The following is a 21,057-nucleotide window of genomic DNA, read 5'->3' as shown; positions in this document are numbered from 1 at the left end:
ATCAACTCGATGTTGACAACCATTCACAGTAAATGTTTTGACTGCTGAAATTCCTGTTTCTCAGCTGGCAAGAGGCTTTCATTGGTTTCTGAGATACTGGGCTCCTTTCTCTCTCATGCCCTCACAAATTTCCTTTCTTTTTAATATTTATTTTCACTTTATTTGTTTTTGAGACAGGTTTCTCTGTGTAACCCTTGGCTGTCCTGGGCTCACTTTGTAGACCAGGCTGGCCTCGAACTCAGAGATCTGCCTGCCTCTGCCTCCCGAGTCTGGGATTAAAGGCGTGCGCCACCACGCCCAGCCTACTTTTACTTATTTATGTGTATGGATGTGTGTGTGCTACATGTGTATGGATGCCAAAGGAAGCCAGAAAAAGGCTTCAGGTCTCCTGGATCTGGAGTTACAGGTGGTTATGAGCTGGTCTATGTGGGTGCTTGGAACTGAATCCAATCCTTTGGAAGAACAGCAAGTGTTCTTAAGCACTGAACCATCCAGCTAGCTCCCAATTTCCTATCTTGCTTTAGCTAGACTTCCAGTAGTGACTTTATTTGTTTGAATTACCATATTATAGGGTTATGGTCAGAGTTAATACATTCACTACGGACCCTTGCATGTGTCATATGAGTCAAATAGTATGACTTGGGCTTAAGACCTTAGTTCATTATGACAGGGGCAGAGGAATGGGGGTAAAATGATAGAGGCACAATGACAGACACAAAGATGGGGATACTGCATAGGTAGCCTATATCATAAGCACACATTTGTACTTCATTTGAAAAGAAGGAATCTACACACACTAATAATTACTTTGGATTAGCTTTCAGTCTAGATGTCATGCGAACAACTGGCTTTGGAGAAATACAAGACTCAGTGGCCATGTATGGCAAAGCCATCCTGAACATCCATGATTTCATCTGCTCTTAGGATCTAAACAAGGTCTGGTACGGTCAGTACTTGCATGGGAAGACTCAGTGGCCTGGATATTTGTGAACCCTCCTCCTGCTAAAAGAGAATAAAGAAAAAAGTGCCACCACCATAAATCTTAGAGATGAGACACTACCCAATTTGCTCACTAAAGAGGAGTTGGAAGACAGCTCTCTAGTATGCTAATCCTCCGTCCTCTAGGACTGATGGCTCTCTGAACAATATACAGCTTAAAGATTTCACCTTTGGAGCTCAAGAGACGGCTCAGTGGTTAAGAGTGCTTGCTGTTTTTTCAGCCTCTAAATTGGGCAGCTCATAACCACTTGTAAGTCCAGATCCAGGGAATCTGAAGCTCTGTTCTGAGCTCTGTGAGCACCTGCACACATGTCAACATGCATACCAGCACGTGAGCACGTGCAAATAAATACAAAATGTAAAAATAATTTTAAAAATGAATAAAACAAACTAAACTGGATAGAGTAGTACATGCCTGATATCTCAGCACCTGGGAGGTGAACGTGGTCTATATACAGCAAGCTCCAGGCTAGTCATGGTTACATAGTAAGTCCCAGTCTCAATAAAATAAAATAAGCTGGCCAGGCGATGGTGGCTCACACCTTTAATCGCAGCACTTGGGAGGCAGAGGCAGATGGATCTCTGTGAGTTTGAGGCCAGCCTGGTCTACAAAGTGAGTCCAGGACAGTCAAGGCTACACAGAGAAACTCTGTCTCGAAAACAGACAAGCAAACAAAAAATAAAATAAGCCAGAGGTGGTGGTGGTGGTACATGCTTTTGATCCCAGTACATGGAAAGCTGAGTCAATTGGACATCTGTGAGTTCCAAACTAGCATGGTCTACATAGAAAGATCTAGACCAGCTAGGCTACACAGTGAGAACCTGTCTCAAAAAAAAGGAAAGAAAAGAAAACAAAATAACTCTAAAATAGTGGAAACATCAGATAGACAGGAAAGAGAGGAAATTTGTTACCAACTTTAGACACTACCATTCCTTGGCTTTTGGATTACTGGAAACACCCAGCCCTGTGAACCTTCTTCTTTGGAAACTTGAGTTCTCACTATTGACAAACCACCATTTATGGCCAAATTCCTTCCAGACATGATCTGTTCAGATAGAGACATTTCAGGATGAGGGAGACACTAAACCAACCTAATTAAATCCCACAGCTATCCCTTTACTAGAGGAACAATTAAGAGCTCTTACAGAAATTGCCTTTGGAATAGTAGAAAGCCTCTATAAAAATGCATGTCATAGGGCTGGCAAGGCAGCTTAGCAGTTATGAGCGCTTGCTGCTCTTCCAGAGGCCACTTTGGTTGCTAGCACCCACACTGGGCAGTTCATAGCTACCCAAAGCTCCAGATTGAGGGGATCTGACTCTATCTTCTGGCCACCCCACCAAGCACTCTCACATACATGGCATATGTTCATATAGATGCATACACATAAATAACATCTTAACAATGTTTAATGTAGGTTGGACCGTTGTTCTATTCTTTCTCCTTCCTGCAGAGTGTCTCTGTACACAATCGTCTCTTTTGTCATTGCCCAATCTTATCCTTAAGAGGACCTCACTTTACCTCATAATAAACTCTATTATCTTCCACTCTACACTCTGTGTACCACATACGATTTTTTCCCCCTATGGTGCTCACATGGACCAGGGAACCAAGAAGAGACCAAATAAAAATTCCAGTGACAATCCTGTATGTCTCCACCTGGTCGTGATTGGATCTGTTTTACCGTTATCATGCTATCGAAGCCAGCTGTAATCATCACCTTGGAATGGAGAGTCTTCATAGGAAACAACCACAAACTGAAAACCTTTGGAAAAGTCGCCACACAGGTGACCTTAGACAACTGTCTCAACAAGGCGATAAATAAAAGTGGTCTGTCTGTTTCTCCCTCGTTAAAAAGCCAGGCTTGATTCTACACGGTCTTTTGTTTCTGAGTTCTTCCTTTTCTTTTTTCTTTTCTTTCTTTCCTTTTTTGTTTTGTTTGTTTGTTTTTTGATTTTTTGAGACAGGGTTTCTCTGTGTAGCCTTGGCTGTCCTGAACTCGCTTTGTAGAACAGGCTGGCCTTGAACTCACAGTGATCTGTCTGCCTCTGCCTCCCGGGTGCTGGGATTAAAGGTGTGAGCCACCATCCCCTGGCGAGTTCTTTCTTTTTTTAATTTGACTTTGTGTGTGTGCGTGCACACATGCAACACCATGCATGTAGAAATCAGGGGACAACTAGTGGGAGATGGTTCTCTTCTCCCACCATGTAGGTCCTAGGGAGCAAACTCAGGTGGTCAGGCTTGGCAATATGCAGCTTTACCCGAGCCATCTTGCTGCTCCTGTCTCCAGTTTTTTATACTCACACACTAAAACATCAGGCTGGGCTTGGTGATACTCACCTTTGATCCCTGAATTTGGGAGGCAGAAGCAGGCAGAACTATATGTATGTGAGACTAACCCTGTCTACCTAGTGAGCCCTAGGCTAGCCAGGACTAAGTAAGAGTCTGCCTTAAGAAGCAAACAGGGCTGGGCGTGGTGGCACAAGCCTTTAATCTCAGCATTCAGGAGACAGAGGCAGGCAGATCTCTGTGAGTTCGAGGCCAGCCTGGTGTACAAAGCAAGTCCAGGATAGCCAAAGCTAATACAAAGAGACCCTGTCTCAAAAAACCAAAAGAAAAAACAAAACAAACAAACAACGCCCCCCCCCCAAAAGAAAAACTAGGAACTGAAAGTTCAGGACTGATTACTGGTCAAAAAGAACAGGATTCTAGGGGCTGCAGAGATGGTTAAGCAGTTAAAGAGAGCATACTGCTCTTGTAGAAGATTTGAGTTCCCAGCCCCCACATCAGTTAGCTTTCAACTGCCTGTAATTCCAACTTTAGGGGGATTTGACATTTCTGGCTCCTCTGTAAGCACTAGCATTCGCACATATACGTGTATACACACACCACATACATACAAAGAATTAAAAGCTAATAACAGGGGCTGGAGAGATGGCTCAGTGGTTAAGAGCACTGCTTGCTGTTCCAAAGGACCGTACTCCCATGCATGTGTGCATGATGTGCACACACAAATAAATAAGTGTAGTTTTAAAAAGAATAGAATCTGAGTCATATTTCACATTGTGTGGTGACATGACATTCTAAACTGTCTAGAAAGTCATAAAATCAGTATTTAGCCGTGGTTTCCTAGTGGAAAAAAAATAAACAGAGAGATACCATTGTTCCTTCTGTAAATTAATCCAAATAGGTCTGTCAATCACTTGAGCAGGAAAGCACTCCTTAGGGAAGCTGTTTTAGAAACCTTGGAAATGCAGTGTAAAGCCTGCCTAAAAATGAATGTCAGGACCATGGTGCCTCTGGAAGTTGTTCCCTCCTACCCTTTGAGAATGTGTCTTCCTCTGCAATGGTCTGTTTGGCCCCTGTCCACTCTAATCCTTGAGATTGTCACACCTTACCTTGTAATAAATCCTACCTATAGTCTACACTAAGGAGAAAGGCTGAAGAGCTGCTGAGATGGCCCAGTGGTTAAAGGCACTTATCACTAGAGTTCAGTTCCCAGAGCCCCAGGGTGAAGAGCGAGCCAGCTGTATAAACATTGTCTTCTGACTTTTACACTTATGCCACAGTATGCATGGCCCCCATCATGGCACACATGATAATAAACAGATCTTTTACAGAGATAATGGGCGCCTTTGCATCCTTCTTCAAGGTCCCCCCCACCCACTTCTGAGTGTTGTTCAAATCACAAGAGCAGGGATTTCAGGGACAATTGTAACCCCTCCCAGGCAGACTGATCTTCCCATAGTCTTTTATTTTGTCCTGAGTCTTTCCTAATTCTACCAAGTGGAAGCCATGACCACCTTCTCTCCCTTATCCTCTCTATTTGGGGCTACTGGAGCTGTGCGAGCAACTACCTCCTCTGAGCTGGAGAACTGGTGGCGGGGTGGGGGGGGCAGGGGGGGAAGGAGACAGAGAAGGACAAGCCTCAATGCCGCCTGTGACTGCAGGCTGGGGGAGCAGCTCATTTTGCCTCACCTCTGCTAAGGCTGTCTAGAGGTAGAACGGCTTTGCGCTGAGAGCCATAGCCTCCCTCCCACTAGCTTCCGCCTCCTGTTTGAAGCATCTGTCACTCCTTGTACTGGTGCCAGCTGCTTTCTCCTTTCTTGCTTTTCTTCCTACCTGCCTCCCCTTGCTTTCCTCTGGGATCACCATATCCCTGTCTCTTCTTCCCCCACTGTCTCCCTTGCTGGTTTTATCTCCTTATGTCCAGGATATGCTTGTCACCCTCCCACTCCTTGTTGCTCTAAAAAAAAATCAAAACAGAAAATAAATAAATAAATAAAAACCTAACTGGTCCTATAACGGCTTCACTAACTGCAGATGACTCCAGCTTTCCAGACTGCCTACCTGGTTGGAGATGTAAAGCATGAACTCATTCTTCCACAGCTGTGAAGGAAAGGGGGACTGTAGGTAGAATTTATCCTGAATACTGATTGGGAGATTTACTGAGTCCACCAGAAAATGCGGGCTTGTTTTTTATTTATTTAATTTAATTTATTTTATTTTTTGAGACAAGTTTCTCTGTGTAGTCTTGGCTGTCCTGGACTCATTTTGTAGACCAGGCTGGCCTCGAACTCACAGTGATCCGCCTGCCTCTTCCTCCTGAGCTCTGGGATTAAAGGCGTGCGCCACCACCACCCAACCAAGATGCAGGCTTATTGCAGTCTCATTCATATGTACCTACTCACTGGGCAAACAATGCTATTCTCTAGGGCACTGAACCATATATTGTTGCTTAAGAAGGATACAGAGGTCAGACTAGATAGCCAACCTTTTAAGAGGGCAGGTGCTGGCTCAGCAGCAGGCATGCAGAGCTGTAGGTATCTCCCTATCCTGGGAGTCATTTGTGGAAGAGAATCATTAGATTTAGCAATAAGAAAAATACAAAGCTGGTGCCATAATTTGAGCAGGACCCCTGGGCCCAGATCTGTCCGTCATAATGATCTACTTGTAGGCTTCTAGGACCTTCTGGGTCCTTCTATTTCCCCATTCTCCCTTGATTCCCTCACCTAGAGTCCCAATAGGAAGTCTTCCCCTCTGTCCCACTTTCCTGGTAAGCAAAGACTTTCTTGGGACATGCTCCTTGGGCTGGTGTCCAGATATAAGTGAGTATATACCATGGACAATACATGCAGTAAACTTCGAACCCCTACCCAGATCTACCCAATGGACAGGACATTCTTCACAGTTGAGTAGAGAGTGGGGACTGACTTTCACACATACTCTGGTGCCCCATATTTGACTATGTCCCCTGGATGGGGAGGCCTGGTGGCACTCAGAGGAAGGATAGCAGGCTACCAAGAAGAGACTTGATACCCTATGAGCATATACAGGGGGAGGAAGTCCCCCTCAGTCAGTCATAGGGGAGGAGAGTAAGGGGAAAATGGGAGGGAGGGAAGAATGGGAGGATACAAGGGATGGGATAACAATTGAGATATAATATGAATAAATTAATAAACTACATTTTAAAAAGATTAACAAAAAAAGAAAAATACAAGGTACACACAGATTTGCACCTTATGTTTACCTGTTAATGTTACAGAAGGAAAAGTGGGTTAAAGTTCTATTATAGCCTGAAAAAGGTAAAGGAAAGTGAAATGGTAGCAAAGAGTTAAACAGGAATGGAGCCTTGACTGAGGATAATATATTTGACATGGTCTCTTGGAATTTTACTTGCTCTTTATGCCAAGAACCATATCCAAGGGGCCTCGAGAAATAGAGAAGTGAACAGCAGCTTAATAACTGCCTTGACTTTGTTTCTGCTTTTGTAAACAGTCTTGCTGGTTCTTAAAAATCAACCAAAGGGGCTGGAGAGATGGCCTGATGATTAAGAGCACTGGTTGCTATTCCAGAGGACCCATATTTGATTCCTAGCCCCCACATGGTGGCTCACAACCATTTGTAAATTCAGCCCTAGGAGATCCAGCATCTTCCTCTGGACTCTGCTGGCACTGCACGCATGTTGTATACGGACATACATGCAGGCAGAAAACTATACATATAAAATAAAATAAAGTTTAATTAGAAAAATCAAAATTGGGAAAAATAAATTTTCTGCTAGAGGTCTGTAGCCACATATGCTAAAAGGTAAAGCTTGCTAATCAGAAAAGCACGCAAAAATGATGTTCTATTGCTAATAAAAACTATATGACACAAAGGATTGTGGTCCAATTATTTGAAGGACTACGTCTAGTCACTCCATTGACTGAGTGCTCCATCTCCCCAAGTACAATTTGGGAGTCTCCATTAGTAACGGTAGGGGCTACAAAGTTGTGCATTGTTACTAAAAAGCACAATGTCATACTGGCTGAAGTTAGTCCACATCCATTAAACTATGGAGAGCCTTAAAATTGGGGGAGGGGGCTCCAGGTCAGCCAGGGATACATGATGGGGAGATTGAAGAAGGTACTAAAGAGAGGTATTTAAAAGTTGGATTTTAGGAACAGGCTTTTGTTGGCTCGGTTCCTGAAGCATCTTTTTACAGAGACAACAGTGAAGTCAGACCAGTTGAGATAGAATGGGCAAGAGCTTTTGGATAATGAGAATAGGAGAGTAGGATATAAGAAGCGTGCCAAAGCCAGGCATGGTGGCGCATGCCTTTAATCCCAGCACTCGGGAGGCAGAGGCAGGCAGATCTCTGTGAGTTCGAGGCCACAGAGAGACCCTGTGTTGGGGGAAAAAGTGCACCAAATCCAAGATACATTTGGGGCTTGGGAAGTAGCACAGTGGCAGAGCACTTGTCTAGTATGCAAGAGGCCCTAGGTTCAATCCCCAGCACTATCAAAACAAAACAAAACAAAAAACCAAACGAAGCACTTTGGAATTAAGTCAGTGGGACTTGATTAAATGGCAATTGATTAAATGAGGTGAAGAGAGCCTGAATCCTAGGGCTGGCTCGATTGTCTGGGAAGATGGTATTGCTACCAACAGAGACAAAGAAGGTTTAGGGGGCAATGTCTGAGTTCACTTTAGGACAAAGTGTAGGAGGCACTAAGGGGCATTTGCTATGTGGGGGCAGGAAATAGTTGGCTATATGATCCTGCAGTTCGGTGGAGACAGTAGGCTGAAGGTGGAGCACTGGGGAAGCATTTAAAACCAAAAGGTAGATGAGATCCTCAAAGAGCAGAAAGAAGAGGAGGAGGAGGAAGAGGAGGAGGAGGAGGAGGAGGAGGAGGAGGAGGAGGAGGAGGAGGAAGAAGAAGAAGAAGAAGAAGAAGAAGAAGAAGAAGAAGAAGAAGAAGAAGAAGAAGAAGAAGAAGCAGCAGCAGCCGCCCTAGGGCGAAGTCCCAAGAAGAAAGTGAGAGAAATTTAAAGAACCAAGAGAGGGAGGCATCACAGAAAGCAGATGGGGTTTTCTATGAGGAGAGACTGTCCAACCATGTCAAATGCAGTGAGAAGGCTCTGATTACACAATGGCTGGTAAATGGCCTTCAGTGTTTGGAGTGTAGCTCCCAGATAGAACTGGTGCTCAGTATGTACAAGACCCCTGGGGTCCATCCCCAGCACCAAAGGGAAAAGCAAAGCAGCCATTGATCTGGGCAACAGTCAAGTCATTGTGACCCTAGGAAAGCATCAGGCAGGCTCATTCAACCTCCACTCCCATTTATTCACCGATAAACACTCTGCCAGCCTATATCCTAAGCACACATCCTCTCAGAGCTCATCAGAGGTGTTCTCACGTCTCCTCACTCCTGCAGAGTTCAAGCTAGTCATTCCAATTGTGCCTCATCTCATTTGGAAATTACAGGCCACATTTAGATGCTCCCCGCATTCATCACATGGGGATCTGTTCTCTTTGCCAGTGTCACCTCAGCAGCAGACAAAGCTAGTACAACTCTGTTTTGTGTTTTGCAGAGGTGACTGCAGGCGCTCAGAAGGGTTAACTAGGTTATTTTGTTGTGATTTTTGTCTCCCAGAGGTGAGGACTATCAGTTTTTCTCTGTCTCCTGGTAGGGCTAATACACCCTGAGGGTTGTGACATAATGCTGGATTAAAAAATAAAAGTTGTACTGTTGTTCTTGCCATGTAGCCATTGGCCTTTTTCATCCCTGTTTTCTAATGAGAGAGAGAGAGAGAGAGAGAGAGAGAGAGAGAGAGAGAGAGAGAGAGAGAGAGAGAGAGAGACAGGAAGGCAGGCAGGCAGACAGACAGAGACAGACAGACAGATAGACAGAGACATACAATAAAGAGGAGAATGATTAATGGTACAAATCTTCAAGAAAGTAGAAGGGCTGGTCATAAAACCCAATGGGGAGAGTGAGCTTCTACAAACAGGATCTCTCTTCTCTGATCCCCAAGGAATGGATGGCATGCCTTGAGACTGCTTTGGAAATAAGAAGCAGCAGCACTGACTTAGTGGTTTCCATTTTCTCTAGACATAGAGCTTAAGCATCAGTCCACTGGAGTCAGTAGAGAAAATCCAAGGAGCCTGTGTACTTGTGTCGAAAAAACCTTTCCTATTTATTTTCACTTTCACTAATAGATGTGGATCATGTTTCTAGCTTGTATGAATGACTACAGTGGTATTAGTTCTTGTGGCTTTGTCACCAATAGAAATTAAATTTTAGCCAGACATGGTGGCTCACACCTCTAATCACAACATTCTGGAGGCAGAGGCAAGTGGGTTTCTTGAGTTTGAATCCTGCCTAGTCTACAAAGTGAGTTCCAAGGCTGTATAGTGAAACTCTGTAAAAAGACAGGAAGAAGGAAAGAGAGAAAATCAGATTTAGGGGCTGGAGAGGTGGCTCAGAGGTTAAGAGCCAGAGGTCCTGAGTTCAATTCCCAGAAACCATATGGTGGCTCACAGCCATCTATAATGTGACCTGTTCTGGCAAGTGTGCATGCAGGCAAAACATTGTATACATAATAAATACATCTTTTTTAAAAAAGCAAAAAAAAAAAAAAAAAGAAAATCAGATTTTTAAAATTGAATGTGTGAGGTATGCCTCTCTCTCTCTCTCTCTCTCTCTCTCTCTCTCTCTCTCTCTCTCTCTCTCTCTCTCTCTCTCTCTCTCTCTCTCTCTCTCTCTCTCTCTCTCTCTCTCTCTCTCTCTCTCTCTCTCTGTGTGTGTGTGTGTGTAGGGTATACCCATGTGGAGACCAGAGAAGGACCAGAGTCTCCTCTATCACTTTCCACTTTATTCCTTTGAGAAAAGGAACCCAGAGCTTTGAACCCAGAGCTTGCCATTTTGGTTCTAGGCTGGCAGCCAGCAAGTTCCAGCAATCCTCTTGTCTCTAGTACTCCCACACCCTGCTAGTGCTGAAGTTACAAGCACATGTGGGTATACCTGAGTTTTTATGTGGATTCTAGGTATCCAAGCATAGGTCCTAATGCTTGCATAGCAAATATTCTAACCTACTGCGCTATCTCCCCATCTCAGGAACCAGATGTTTGGAGCATGATATGGTATTGCATCTCTCTTCTCTCATCCAAGCACTAACCAGGCTTGACCCTGCTTAGCATCCATGATCAGATGAGATCAGGCAAGATCAGGGTGAAAAGGCCATATATGCATCTCTCTTCTCAAAATCATATTATCAATTTAAAAGTGTGGTAATTGCTAGTGCTAGCGCTGTTGATAGATTTTGCTCCCCTTGGCATGCTAGGAATCATTAAATACAGGGCATTGTGCATGCTAGGAAGTGCTCTAGCACCGGGTGGTGATTTAAAAACCAGATTTTAAAATTTGTGTGTGTGAGAGGTATGGCTGTGTGTGTGTGTGTGTGTGTGTGTGTGTGTGTGTGTGTGTGTGTGTAGCCATGTGGAGACTGAGGAGGATCTACATCCCCAGCCCATGCTCTTTATTTCATGTACTAATAAAGAAGTACATTCATTACTACTTTGAAGATGTGGGGGTTTTGCTATTTTCGTCATTGTATTTTAGTCTTATTGATTTCCTATTTGTCTTATAGAATGCATACATTTTCTTCTGAGAAGGGGTTCTCTAGACTTTGTCAGGCTGCCAGAGGTGCTCACAGTGTAGAGAGAACTAAGAAACACTGCTCTGAAGAAAAACAGTAATAAACTCTATATAACTCTCGATACAGGCTAAGAGCTCTTTGAGGCTTTTCTATTTTTTCTTTAAAGATTTATTTATTTATTATGTATACAAATCTCATTATGGATGGCTGTGAGCCACCATGTGGTTGCTAGGAATTGAACTCATGACCTTTGGAAGAGCAGTCAGTGCTCTTAACCTCTGAGCCATCTCTCCAGCTCTTTCTATTTTTTCCTGTACATAGTTTTTTATTGGGGGGTGGTGGCTCATGTAGTGCAAGTTGGCTTCCAACCCATCATGTAGCCAAGGATGGCCTTGAACTTTCAATCTTCCTCCCTTAGATTTCTGAGTGGCTGGGACTACAGTTGTGCACCATTGTTCCCAGCTATTGGTATTTTTTGTTTCCGGTTATGGAATCTTCTGACAAAAATCTTGTGTGATACTTATTACTAGGCAATAAGCCTCCCATGTTCATTTATTTATTCATTACTCAGAGTTGACAAAATTAATCCGTCTTTATTTTAACAACTCTCACATTGGGTTCACACATGGCAAGCTATGTTCTTGGCACTGGCTTATTAATAGGTAAATGAACAGATCCCGAGACTTGCCTTCCAGAAGGAGATGTATTGTACAAACAGGCCCAGTTGGATGAGCGGACAGAGGATGAAGCTCTACAAGCCTTTGGGAATAGTTTTACAGTGCCTGAAGTTCTGAACCTAGATTGCTTGCCATATTTTAGAGCTCAAACTTATTGGGTGACAAAAACCTGACCAAAGTCTTATTTCTTCTTTCACACGGTGTAAATTTCATACTTTCCATCTTAGAGGTTTTGTCCTCCTACATTAGATGCTCTACTGTTTAACTACCATGCCCTCGGCCTGCCTTAGAAGCTATGGGTTATAGAACAAATGGAGTATAAAGAGTCAGATCGCCGGCTGTGGTGGCGCACGCCTGTAGTCCCAGCACTCGGGAGGCAGAGGCAGGTGGATCTCTGTGTGTTCGAGGCCAGCCTGGTCTACAAAGTGAGTCCAGGACAGCCAAGGCTACACAGAGAGACCTTGTCTCAAAAAACCAAGAGAAAGAGAGAGAGAGAGAGAGAGAGAGAGAGAGAGAGAGAGAGAGAGAGAGAGAGTTAGATCATGTAGAATGTGCTTTCCCTCAGGGTGTGGTGTGCACCACTTTGGGAGATGGAGGTGGGAGGTCAGGAGTTCAATGTCATCCTGAGCTGCATAGTGATTTGGAAGCTAGCTTAGGCTACATAGGCTACACAGTGTAAAATTTAAAAAGGGGGGAGGGAGGAGGGGAGGGGAGGGAAGGTTGGTGCTGGAGGGATGGTTCAGTGGCTAAGAGTACTTACTGTTCCTACAGAGTACCCAGAGATCCCAGCACCCACATGATGCCTCACAAACACCACTGCCTCTGCTTCCAGAGGATCTGATTCCTTCTTCTGGCCCTCTGAGGATTCCTGCATGAATGTGGTGTATATAAATTCATGTAAACAAACACACATACCTGTACAAATTAATTAATTAACTAATTAAATTTTTTGTTTTGTTTTCTGAGACAGGGTTTCTCTGTGTAGCCTTGGCTATCCTGAAACTTGATCTATGAGGCTGGCCTTGAACTCACAGATCCACTTGCCTTTGCCTCTGTCTTCTGGGATTAAAGGTGTGCACTACCAATGCCCAGCTTAAGTAATTGGGTGGTTTTTGTTGTTGTTGTTGTTTGGTTTTTTGAAACAGGGTTTCTCTGTGTAGCCTTGGTTGTCCTGGACTAGCTTTGTGGACCAGGCTGGCTTTGAACTCATACACGTCCGTCTGCTTCTGCCTCCCGAGTGCTGGGATTAAAGGCATGTGCCACCACACCCAGCTCTAGCCCAAGAAAATTTTAAAGCTGGGTATGGTGGCTCATACCTGTCATCACAGTACTCAGAAGTCTGATGTAGGAGGATTGACGATTATTGCAAATTTTAGGCCAGCCTGGCCTATGTAGTGATTTGGAGGACAGCCTGAACTACAGAGTGAGAGACCCTGTCTCAAAAACAAAACACCACCTTCCTTTCTAAAGGAAATAGATAGATCTCTAAATATGATGCAGAGAATTCAAATATTCAATAGTATAGTGGTGATGCAGCTATAGTTTAAGTGGTCAGAAAGGGGCCTTTTAGTTTAATTCTATATGAAAAGAAAAAACAGCCATGTAGGAACAGGTAAATTACGGAGGAAAATCCCACAGAATGGGAATATTTTCACCAACTCTACATCTGACAGAGGGCTAATTTCCAAAATGTATAAGGAACTGAAGAAGTTAGACAGCACCAAACCAAATAATCCAGTTTTTAAAAAAAAAAAAAAATGAGATACAGATCTAAACAGAATTTACAAAAGAGAAAACTCAAATGGCCAAGAAGCACTTGAAGAAATGTTCAACATCCTTAGCCATCAGGGAAATGCAAATTAAATCGACTCTGAGATTCCATCTTACATCTGTCAGAATAGCTAAGATCAAAACCACAAGAGACAGCTCATGCTGGCAAGGATGAAGAGCACGGGGAACACTCCTCCACTGCTGGTGGGAGTACAAACTTGTACAACCACTTTGGAAATCAATCTGGTGCTTTCTCATAAAATTGGGACTAGTCCTACCTCAAGACCCAGCTATACCACTCCTGGGCATATAATCAAAAGATGCTCTATCCTACCGCCCACAAAAGACACTTGCTCAACTATGTTTATAGCAGCCTTATTTTATTTTTTTCCTGAGACATGGTTTCTCTGTGTAGCCTTGGCTGTCCTGGACTCACTTTGTAGACCAGGCTGGCCTCAAACTCACAGAGATCTGCCTGCCTCTGCCTCCCAAGTGCTGGGATTAAAGGCGTGCGCCAGCATGCCTGGCTAGCAGCCTTATTTGTAATAGCCAGAATCTGGAAACAACCTAGATGTCCCTCAACCGAAGAATGGATAAAGAAATTGTGGTACATTTACACAATGGACTACTACTCAGTTATTAAAAACAAGGAAATCTTGAAAATTGCAAGCAAATGGATGGAACTAGAAAAGATCATCCTGAGTGAGATAACCCAGACCCAGGAAGACACAAATCATATATACTTACTTATAAGTGGTTATTAGTCTTAAAGTAAAGGATAACCATGTTACAATCCATAGACCTATAGAGGCTAAACAGCAAGGAGGTCTCATGGGGGGGGTGCATGGATCTCCCTGGGAAGAGGAAATAGAATAGTTATTTCAGGTGGACTAGGGGATGGGAACAGGAAGGATCAGGTGGGGAGAGGATGGGGGGAGAGAGTACTGGAAGAGACAACTGAAATTGGGGGAGCAATTCAGGGGCAAGGTAGAAACCTAGGGTGACTCTAGCTAATATTCCTAGTAATGGGGGATACAGAGCCTGAGCCAGCCATCTCCTACAACCAGGAAAGACCTCCAGTGGAGAGCCTGGGACAGCAGCCCAGCCACAAAACCTCTGACTTACAATGTGTCCTGCTTACACAAGGTGTGCTGGGGTAAAGGTGGTGGAGAAATTGTGGGAATGTCCAACCAATGACTGGTCTAGCTTGAGGCTCACACCATGAGACAAAGCTCACCTCTGACACTGCCTGGAGGGCTAGGACCCAGAGTCTGGGTGGCCCAGAGACCTAGGATAAGAACCAAACACGACCGGTAAAAAATAGTCAATGAAATGTCTAATGACGTTCAGCTACACTCATCCAAGGCCCTCTGTCCATATAGTTGTGCAGCTTGGTGTGTTTTTGTGGGACTCCTAACAAAGGTAGTAAAGGCTGTTTCTGAAATTTTTGCCTTCTTTTGGGACCTTTGTCCTCCTACTGGGCTGACTCATTGAGCCTTAATATGAGGGGAGGTGCCTAGTCTTTCTGCAACTTGTTATGGCATGTGCGGCTGATATCCCTGGGAGGCCTGCCCTTTACTGAAGAGAACTGGAGGAGGGAGGAAGTGAAGGGGGGGAGCACAGAGAACGTGGAGGTGGAGGGAGGAGAAATGGGGAAACTTCAGTTAGGATGTAATATATGAGAAAATAAATTAATTAAAAAAATGCAAAAATGAAAGAGGCCACTGTACTTTAAGTAAGTATATCAGGCCAGTGAAGAATGCTACCTTTTCCCCCTTTTCTTTTAGAATGCAATCCCAGTACCAGAACTGGGACTCTTTCTTTTTGAGACAAGGTCTCACCATGTAGCCTACTCCTGGCTAGCCTGGAATTGGCTATGTTGACCAGCATGGCCTCAAACTTGCTATAGTTATGCTGCCTCTGCCTCCAGAATGCTAGGGTCACAGTAATGGAAACTCTTCACATAAACTTTTGGGTTGGGAGTCTGGGACTGGTAGGATAGCTCAGTAGGTAAAGGTGCTGCCACCAAGCCTGATCTGTGTTTAACTCCCAGAGCCACATGATGGAAGGAGAGAACCAATTCCTACAGCTGCCTTTGACGTCCACACACCTCCCCTCCCCCCATTGGCACCTTTTTATAATCTATTTTACTGTATTGGGGTTTCTTATGCCTCTTCCTCCCTTCTCCCCAATCCCTTCCAACACCCCAACACCAGGTAGGAGAGAAAGTAAGTTAGTGGGGAGAGAGGGGCATAGTTTTCCTTTGCTTTTTGTTTGTTTGTTTGTGTTTGGTTTGGTTTTGTCCAGCCATTTCTCTGTGTACAGCCCTGGCTGTCCTGGACTCACTCTGTAGACGTGGCTGGCCTTGAACTCCCAGAGATCTGCCTGCCTCTGACTCCCGAGTGCTGGGAGTATAGTTTTCCTTTGTTACCTCCTGCTCATAAGAGTCCTTGGGTTCCTTGGGGCAAGTCCAATCTTCGTTTCAGGGTATCTGTAGCTTCTTGCCAAACTGCATCCAGCAGCAACCAGGAGCCAGGAGCAGCACTGGGGAGCAGCAGCATTCTTCTTTCTTAGAGCCCCCCACCCCCACTCTTGGTTCTGCAACTTACTCCTTCTCCAGAGTCTTCAGAATTAAACTATGTGCATCTGGCAAAGAATTCCTTTCAGAGCTAGCATGAGGCAGTTTACTGCTGTTGACAATCTGAATCAGCCCCATACCCCACACCTGGGCTTAAAACAAGACACCAAAACTTTCGTTATACGCACACACACACACACACACACACACACACACACACACACACGAGGGGGGGAGTTGGTTAAAAAGTAAAGGTTGGGGGGGGGGAGTGGTGGCGCCCGCCTTTAATCCCAGCACTCAGGAGGCAGAGGCAGGCAGATCGCTGTGAGTTTGAGGCTAGCCTGGTCTACAAAGTGAGTCCAGGACAGCCAAGACTACACAGAGAAACCCTGTCTTGAAAATCCAAAAACAAAACAAAACAAAACAAAACAAAAGGTAAAGATTGTGAGTTGTGAGTCTGGTGCTAGATCCTTTGATGAAGTAGTGGAAATCTATATAGGTATACTGACTATGAACAACCTCGAGATTAGTCTTCCTTGACAGGAAAGTAGATGGGAAAATACTTAACATAGAACATAATAAGCAGAAAGTGTAGGCTGAGATTTGTGGGCCCACAGTCTGTGGGTTGAGGAAAAATGAGGATGGAAGACAGAAGTCCACCCTCAAGACTGAGGATATTGGTTGAAAGCTGTTCTAGGATGCTCAGAGACCCGAGTCTCTGGATGAGGTCCAATCTACAAATGTGTGACCAGGAACGTAGCAAAGGTTGAGCGGATGTGAGGCATTCTTGCCTATATGAGTGTGCCTGTCAAGCCACCTAGTTCTAGCTCCTAGTGACACCCCCAACCCCCCCCCCCCACTTATAAAAGTCTAACCCTGTCTGGCCTTTCTTATTTCTCTTGCCACTCTATAGTTCAGAATCTTCCTTTTCTTCTTCTCCACTCTCCTCAGCTGAATATTCTGGAATCTGCAGTTGAGCTCCTTGTAGCTCCATGGTAGAGTGCTTAACAGATAGTAAGGCCTTGGGGTTTAGATTTCATCAATGGAAACCACAAAGCACAAAAACCAAAACCCTGGTTCTCTACTTCTTTCATTGTCTGTCCTGTAATTTTATCTTTCCTCAAATGAACGCTGTCCTCCTGGGAAGTATGGACTTTGTATCCCCAGTAGAAGCCGGCAGCTAGGAATCGGTTTCAGTTACTCTTGAAAGCTTTACCGAGGAAGGAGCTCAGTTCCTAAAGGGACTCAGCTCCTGTCTTCACTCTGCCTTCCTCCAGTGAAGCTGTCTGTCTGCCACATGGTCAGTTAGAGAGCAGGATGAAGGGAAGGTGACACCTTGTAGGTGCCACTAGGTTCTTTCTACAAACTAAACATTCCTTGGCCTGGGAGCATGACTTTTCCCTTTCCAAGGACCCGGCGCAGCAGGCCACGCCCCTATTCCTCCCTTCATCTACCCCACCCCCCCTCCCCTCGCGGCCGCAGCTCTCCGCTCTGGCTACCGTTGTTTCACCCAGTAGGAGGCTCCGTGTCGGCCAATCAGCGAGCGCATTGCAAAAGGCACTAAAAGCCCTCTTCTGCTAGCAAGGCTGGTGCAAGATGGCTGCGACGTGTCGGACCCTGAAGGTAGACTGTTCTGTGCCTCTAACGTTTGTTTTTTTATGCAGGCTAGAACTGCGTGGGCAGGAACTAGAAGGGAGAGATCGGTACCAGGAAAAAAGGATCCTGATTATCCGGGCTTGGTTTTGCGGCGGATGGGCTCAATAGGTGAACATCAATGTTCTACTGCATGTGCATGTGACGAATCACAAGAAAAACATGCCTGGGATGAGACACGCCCTCCCTCCCCCAGATCTCGTTGAGCACATTTAGGTCACTGACCGTCTCCAGTGCGCAGAACTGGTAGATGAAAGGGTGGAGGGTGGCCTGGACGGGAGCAGTTCACCTTGTTCCTCTTCACAGGGCCTGGTCGCAATAATAACTGGAGGAGCTTCAGGCCTTGGCCTGGCTACAGTCGAAAGACTGGTGAAACAAGGGGCCACAGCTGTGCTCCTGGACCTACCTAACTCAGGGGGTGAAGCTCAAGCCAAGAAGTTAGGAGAAAGCTGCATGTTTGCCCCAGCCAACGTGAGTTATGACTCTCAAGAGTGTACACGAGGAAACTTGGCGGAGGGGGCGGGGGTGGGGAAAGGGGGGATGTCCTTCCTTAAGAATGGTGTCTGGGGTTGGTCAGGTGACTTAGTGGGTAAAGGCACTTGATGCTATCCATGATAACTTGAGTTTGAGCCCCAGGACCAACATGGTATGAGGAAAGATCCAACTCTAACCCCCATCCCCACATGTGTCCTGGCAGAAACATGCCCACACACATGCAAATAAACTTAAGGGTGGTGAAACCATCTCCTTTTGTCTTTTGACCTATGTCCTTGAGCACTGTGCGAGCACCTGCAATAAGAACGCTAAAGCTGAGCTGGGCACAGTCTGCTCCCCTTTAATCCCAGTGGAGGCAGAGGCAGGCGGATTGCTGTGAGTTTGAGGTCAGTCTGGTCTACAAAGTGAGTCTAGGACAACCAAGGCTACACAGAGAAGCCCTGTCTAGAAAAACAAACAACAAACAAACAACGCTAAAACAGCCTCAGCATTATGAGGGTGAGGATTGGACACACCAGAATTTCCTGGAGAAGATTTGTACAAGTTGGAATGCGTATCTTGCCCAGTGATTTAAAGTTGAAAACTTCTACCAAGAGGAGACTTGATACCCTATGAGCATATACAGGGGGAGGTAATCCCCCTCAGTCACAGTCATAGGGGAGGGGAGTAAGGGGAAAATGGGAGGGAGGGAGGAATGGGAGGATACAAGGGATGGGATAACAATTGAGATGTAATATGAATAAATTAATAAAATATATTAAAAAATAAAGTTGAAAACTTGAACTCAACAGGTAGGGATTTTTAAAAAGCTAGTTTCTGTAATTTTCAAAACAAGATTTTATTGGAATAGGGCTCAGTGGTAGGCCTAGAATGTTTCCAGCCTCTGAGACTTACTGCTTAATGAGCTCACCCTTACTTGTTCTTTCTGAGCTCTGGGCTGGTTCAACTCAGCTGTTCTGGCTCAAACTCGTCTCCCAGCTGATTTATTTAATCTGGCTTCTCTCTCAGCACCTGAATTGCTCTGCTTGGCCTCAGACTAACTCCAGCAATCTGCTCTAATCTTCTGGTTCCTTCTCATTCGCCAGCTTGTTCCGTCCTCACCTGTGTCTAGCTTGTTGTCTTATTCAACCTCTCTCTGTAAATCTCTCCCAGTAAAACCGCCTCCTCTCTCTCTGCATTGCCCCTTAAGTAGCTTCCCTTTCCTCGTGCGTCTCGTGAGAGTTGGGCATCTCCTGTTCTGTCAAATGTCTGATTTGTCACCTTCTTATTAGACATCACTTTCAAACATGGGTGCTTCCTTCTACAAACTAACTTTACCTTCATTGTTTCGGATTAAAGGCATGTACTGCCACACCTAGACCCAAGCTTTTCTTTACCTGTTACTTGCTCTATACCAGGCTGGCCTTGATCTCATATCTGCTTGCCTCCATCTCCTGGATTAAAGGTGTGTTTGTATTCCAGCTGGCTCACATAGACCTAGAAAGGCTTTGGATGCTTTGCCAGAGCAGCCATTTTCTGAATTAAATTTCCTTTACATAGAGTTCTAGCCTAGTATGTGGGGACCCCCTAGATTTAATCATCAGTACTTGCAAAAGAGGGTTGTATAGTGGCCTAATCCATATCAAGTAAGGATAACCAGGGGTATATGAGTCAAAACAGAGTACAGATTTGAAAATGGTTTACAAGACTTTCTATAGTACTTAACCATTTTCCCTTTTACCCCATTCACCACTTGTTTTTTTATCACAACTTTTTCTTGGCCTCCCTTTTGCTCACACAATTCTCTTCCCACCCAAGGACTGGGCTTGCGTTCCTATCTAGGTTTAGTGATGTGTGCATATGCTGGAAATAAATACCTCTCCTTCATTTCTTCCTTTCAAGGTGACCTGTGAGAAGGACGTACAAGCAGCTTTGACTCTAGCAAAAGAAAACTTTGGCCGGGTAGATGTGGCTGTCAACTGTGCAGGCATTGCAGTGGCCACTAAGACATACCACCAGAAGAAGAACCAGGTCCATACCTTGGAGGACTTCCAGCGGGTTCTCAATGTAAGGCCTTGGTGGATGTCAATGGATAGGAATAAGGGATGCCTGGCTGTGGATACTCCCAAAGTCTCTGCCTTAGATCCTACATCATGGCTCTCCCCATCCTCCAGGTGAATCTCGTAGGCACTTTCAATGTGATCCGCCTAGTTGCTCGTGAGATGAGCCAGAATGAACCAGACGAAGGAGGCCAACGTGGAGTTATCATTAATACTGCCAGTGTGGCTGCCTTTGAGGGCCAGGTATGTGGACAGGGCAAACCTTTTACTTTGACTGACTTTTGGGGGGCTCTCCCACATATAATCTCTACTCTTCCAGGTTGGACAAGCTGCATACTCTGCATCCAAAGGGGGCATAGTGGGCATGACACTGCCTATTGCTCGAGATCTGGCTCCCCTAGGCATTCGTGTGATGACAATTGCTCCAGGTAGACATTTCTGTCTCTTTCGCCATGCCTAGAATTGGGTGGAATCTGTAGGCAGATGAGAGAAGAGATCCACTACCTAAACAGAGCAGCTTAGCACTAAAGTGAAGAAGAACCAGCCTTTGATTCCGATGCTCTTCTTTAGGTTTGTTTGGCACCCCGCTGCTTACCACCCTTCCAGAGAAAGTGCGCAACTTCTTGGCCAGCCAGGTACCCTTCCCCAGTCGACTAGGTGACCCCACTGAGTACGCTCATCTGGTGCAGGCCATCATCGAGAACCCATTCTTGAATGGAGAGGTCATCCGGCTGGATGGGGCCATTCGAATGCAGCCTTAGTAGGCGAAGGCAGGAAAAACACCGGCTTCTTTCCAGCTTGAAGGAAACCTAACAGCCATTTTGTAACTGCTTCAGTCACCCTCTGTGCCTAATAAATTGTCAAACTTACAGGGTCTGAGCACTCTTGTGTGCTAGGAGAACTAACATGGGGAAGAAAGTGAG

The 21,057-nt window shown here is 45.1% G+C and overlaps 1 protein-coding gene and 1 long non-coding RNA gene across 3 annotated transcripts in view; one reads left to right on the top strand and one right to left on the bottom strand.

Moving 5' to 3' along the window:
* Positions 1 to 17,961, bottom strand: part of LOC311602236 — a 57,008-nt gene extending 39,047 nt beyond the window's left edge. The window contains exon 1 of one of the 2 annotated variants that reach the window (XR_014780708.1): positions 17,826 to 17,961. This is a non-coding gene — a long non-coding RNA (uncharacterized lncRNA). Of the gene's footprint in view, positions 1 to 15,800; positions 15,858 to 17,825 lie in introns of those variants that run through there. The other variant, XR_014780709.1, reaches the window with a different exon arrangement.
* On the top strand, positions 17,413 to 21,003 carry HSD17B10 (hydroxysteroid 17-beta dehydrogenase 10). The gene is made up of 6 exons (XM_084790025.1): positions 17,413 to 17,570; positions 17,907 to 18,071; positions 19,977 to 20,141; positions 20,249 to 20,377; positions 20,454 to 20,562; positions 20,705 to 21,003. The coding sequence occupies exons 1-6, from the start codon at positions 17,544 to 17,546 to the stop codon at positions 20,893 to 20,895; spliced, it is 786 nt and encodes a 261-aa protein (XP_084646151.1). The 5' UTR covers positions 17,413 to 17,543; the 3' UTR covers positions 20,896 to 21,003.
* Positions 21,004 to 21,057: the final 54 nt, after the last annotated feature.

Source organism: Acomys minous (assembly GCF_964271855.1).
Source record: "Acomys minous genome assembly, chromosome: 7".
Taxonomy (NCBI): Eukaryota; Metazoa; Chordata; class Mammalia; order Rodentia; family Muridae; genus Acomys; species Acomys minous.
This window is presented reverse-complemented; position numbering and strand designations above follow the sequence as displayed.

Excerpts from the sequence above, each read along its gene's own strand:
- HSD17B10 (XM_084790025.1), top strand. The coding sequence starts at position 17,544 with ATGGCTGCGACGTGTCGGACCCTGAAG. Across the intron at positions 17,571-17,906 it reads CGACGTGTCGGACCCTGAAG|GGCCTGGTCGCAATAATAAC; the intron begins GTAGACTGTTCT and ends TCCTCTTCACAG. Across the intron at positions 20,563-20,704 it reads TGTGATGACAATTGCTCCAG|GTTTGTTTGGCACCCCGCTG; the intron begins GTAGACATTTCT and ends GCTCTTCTTTAG.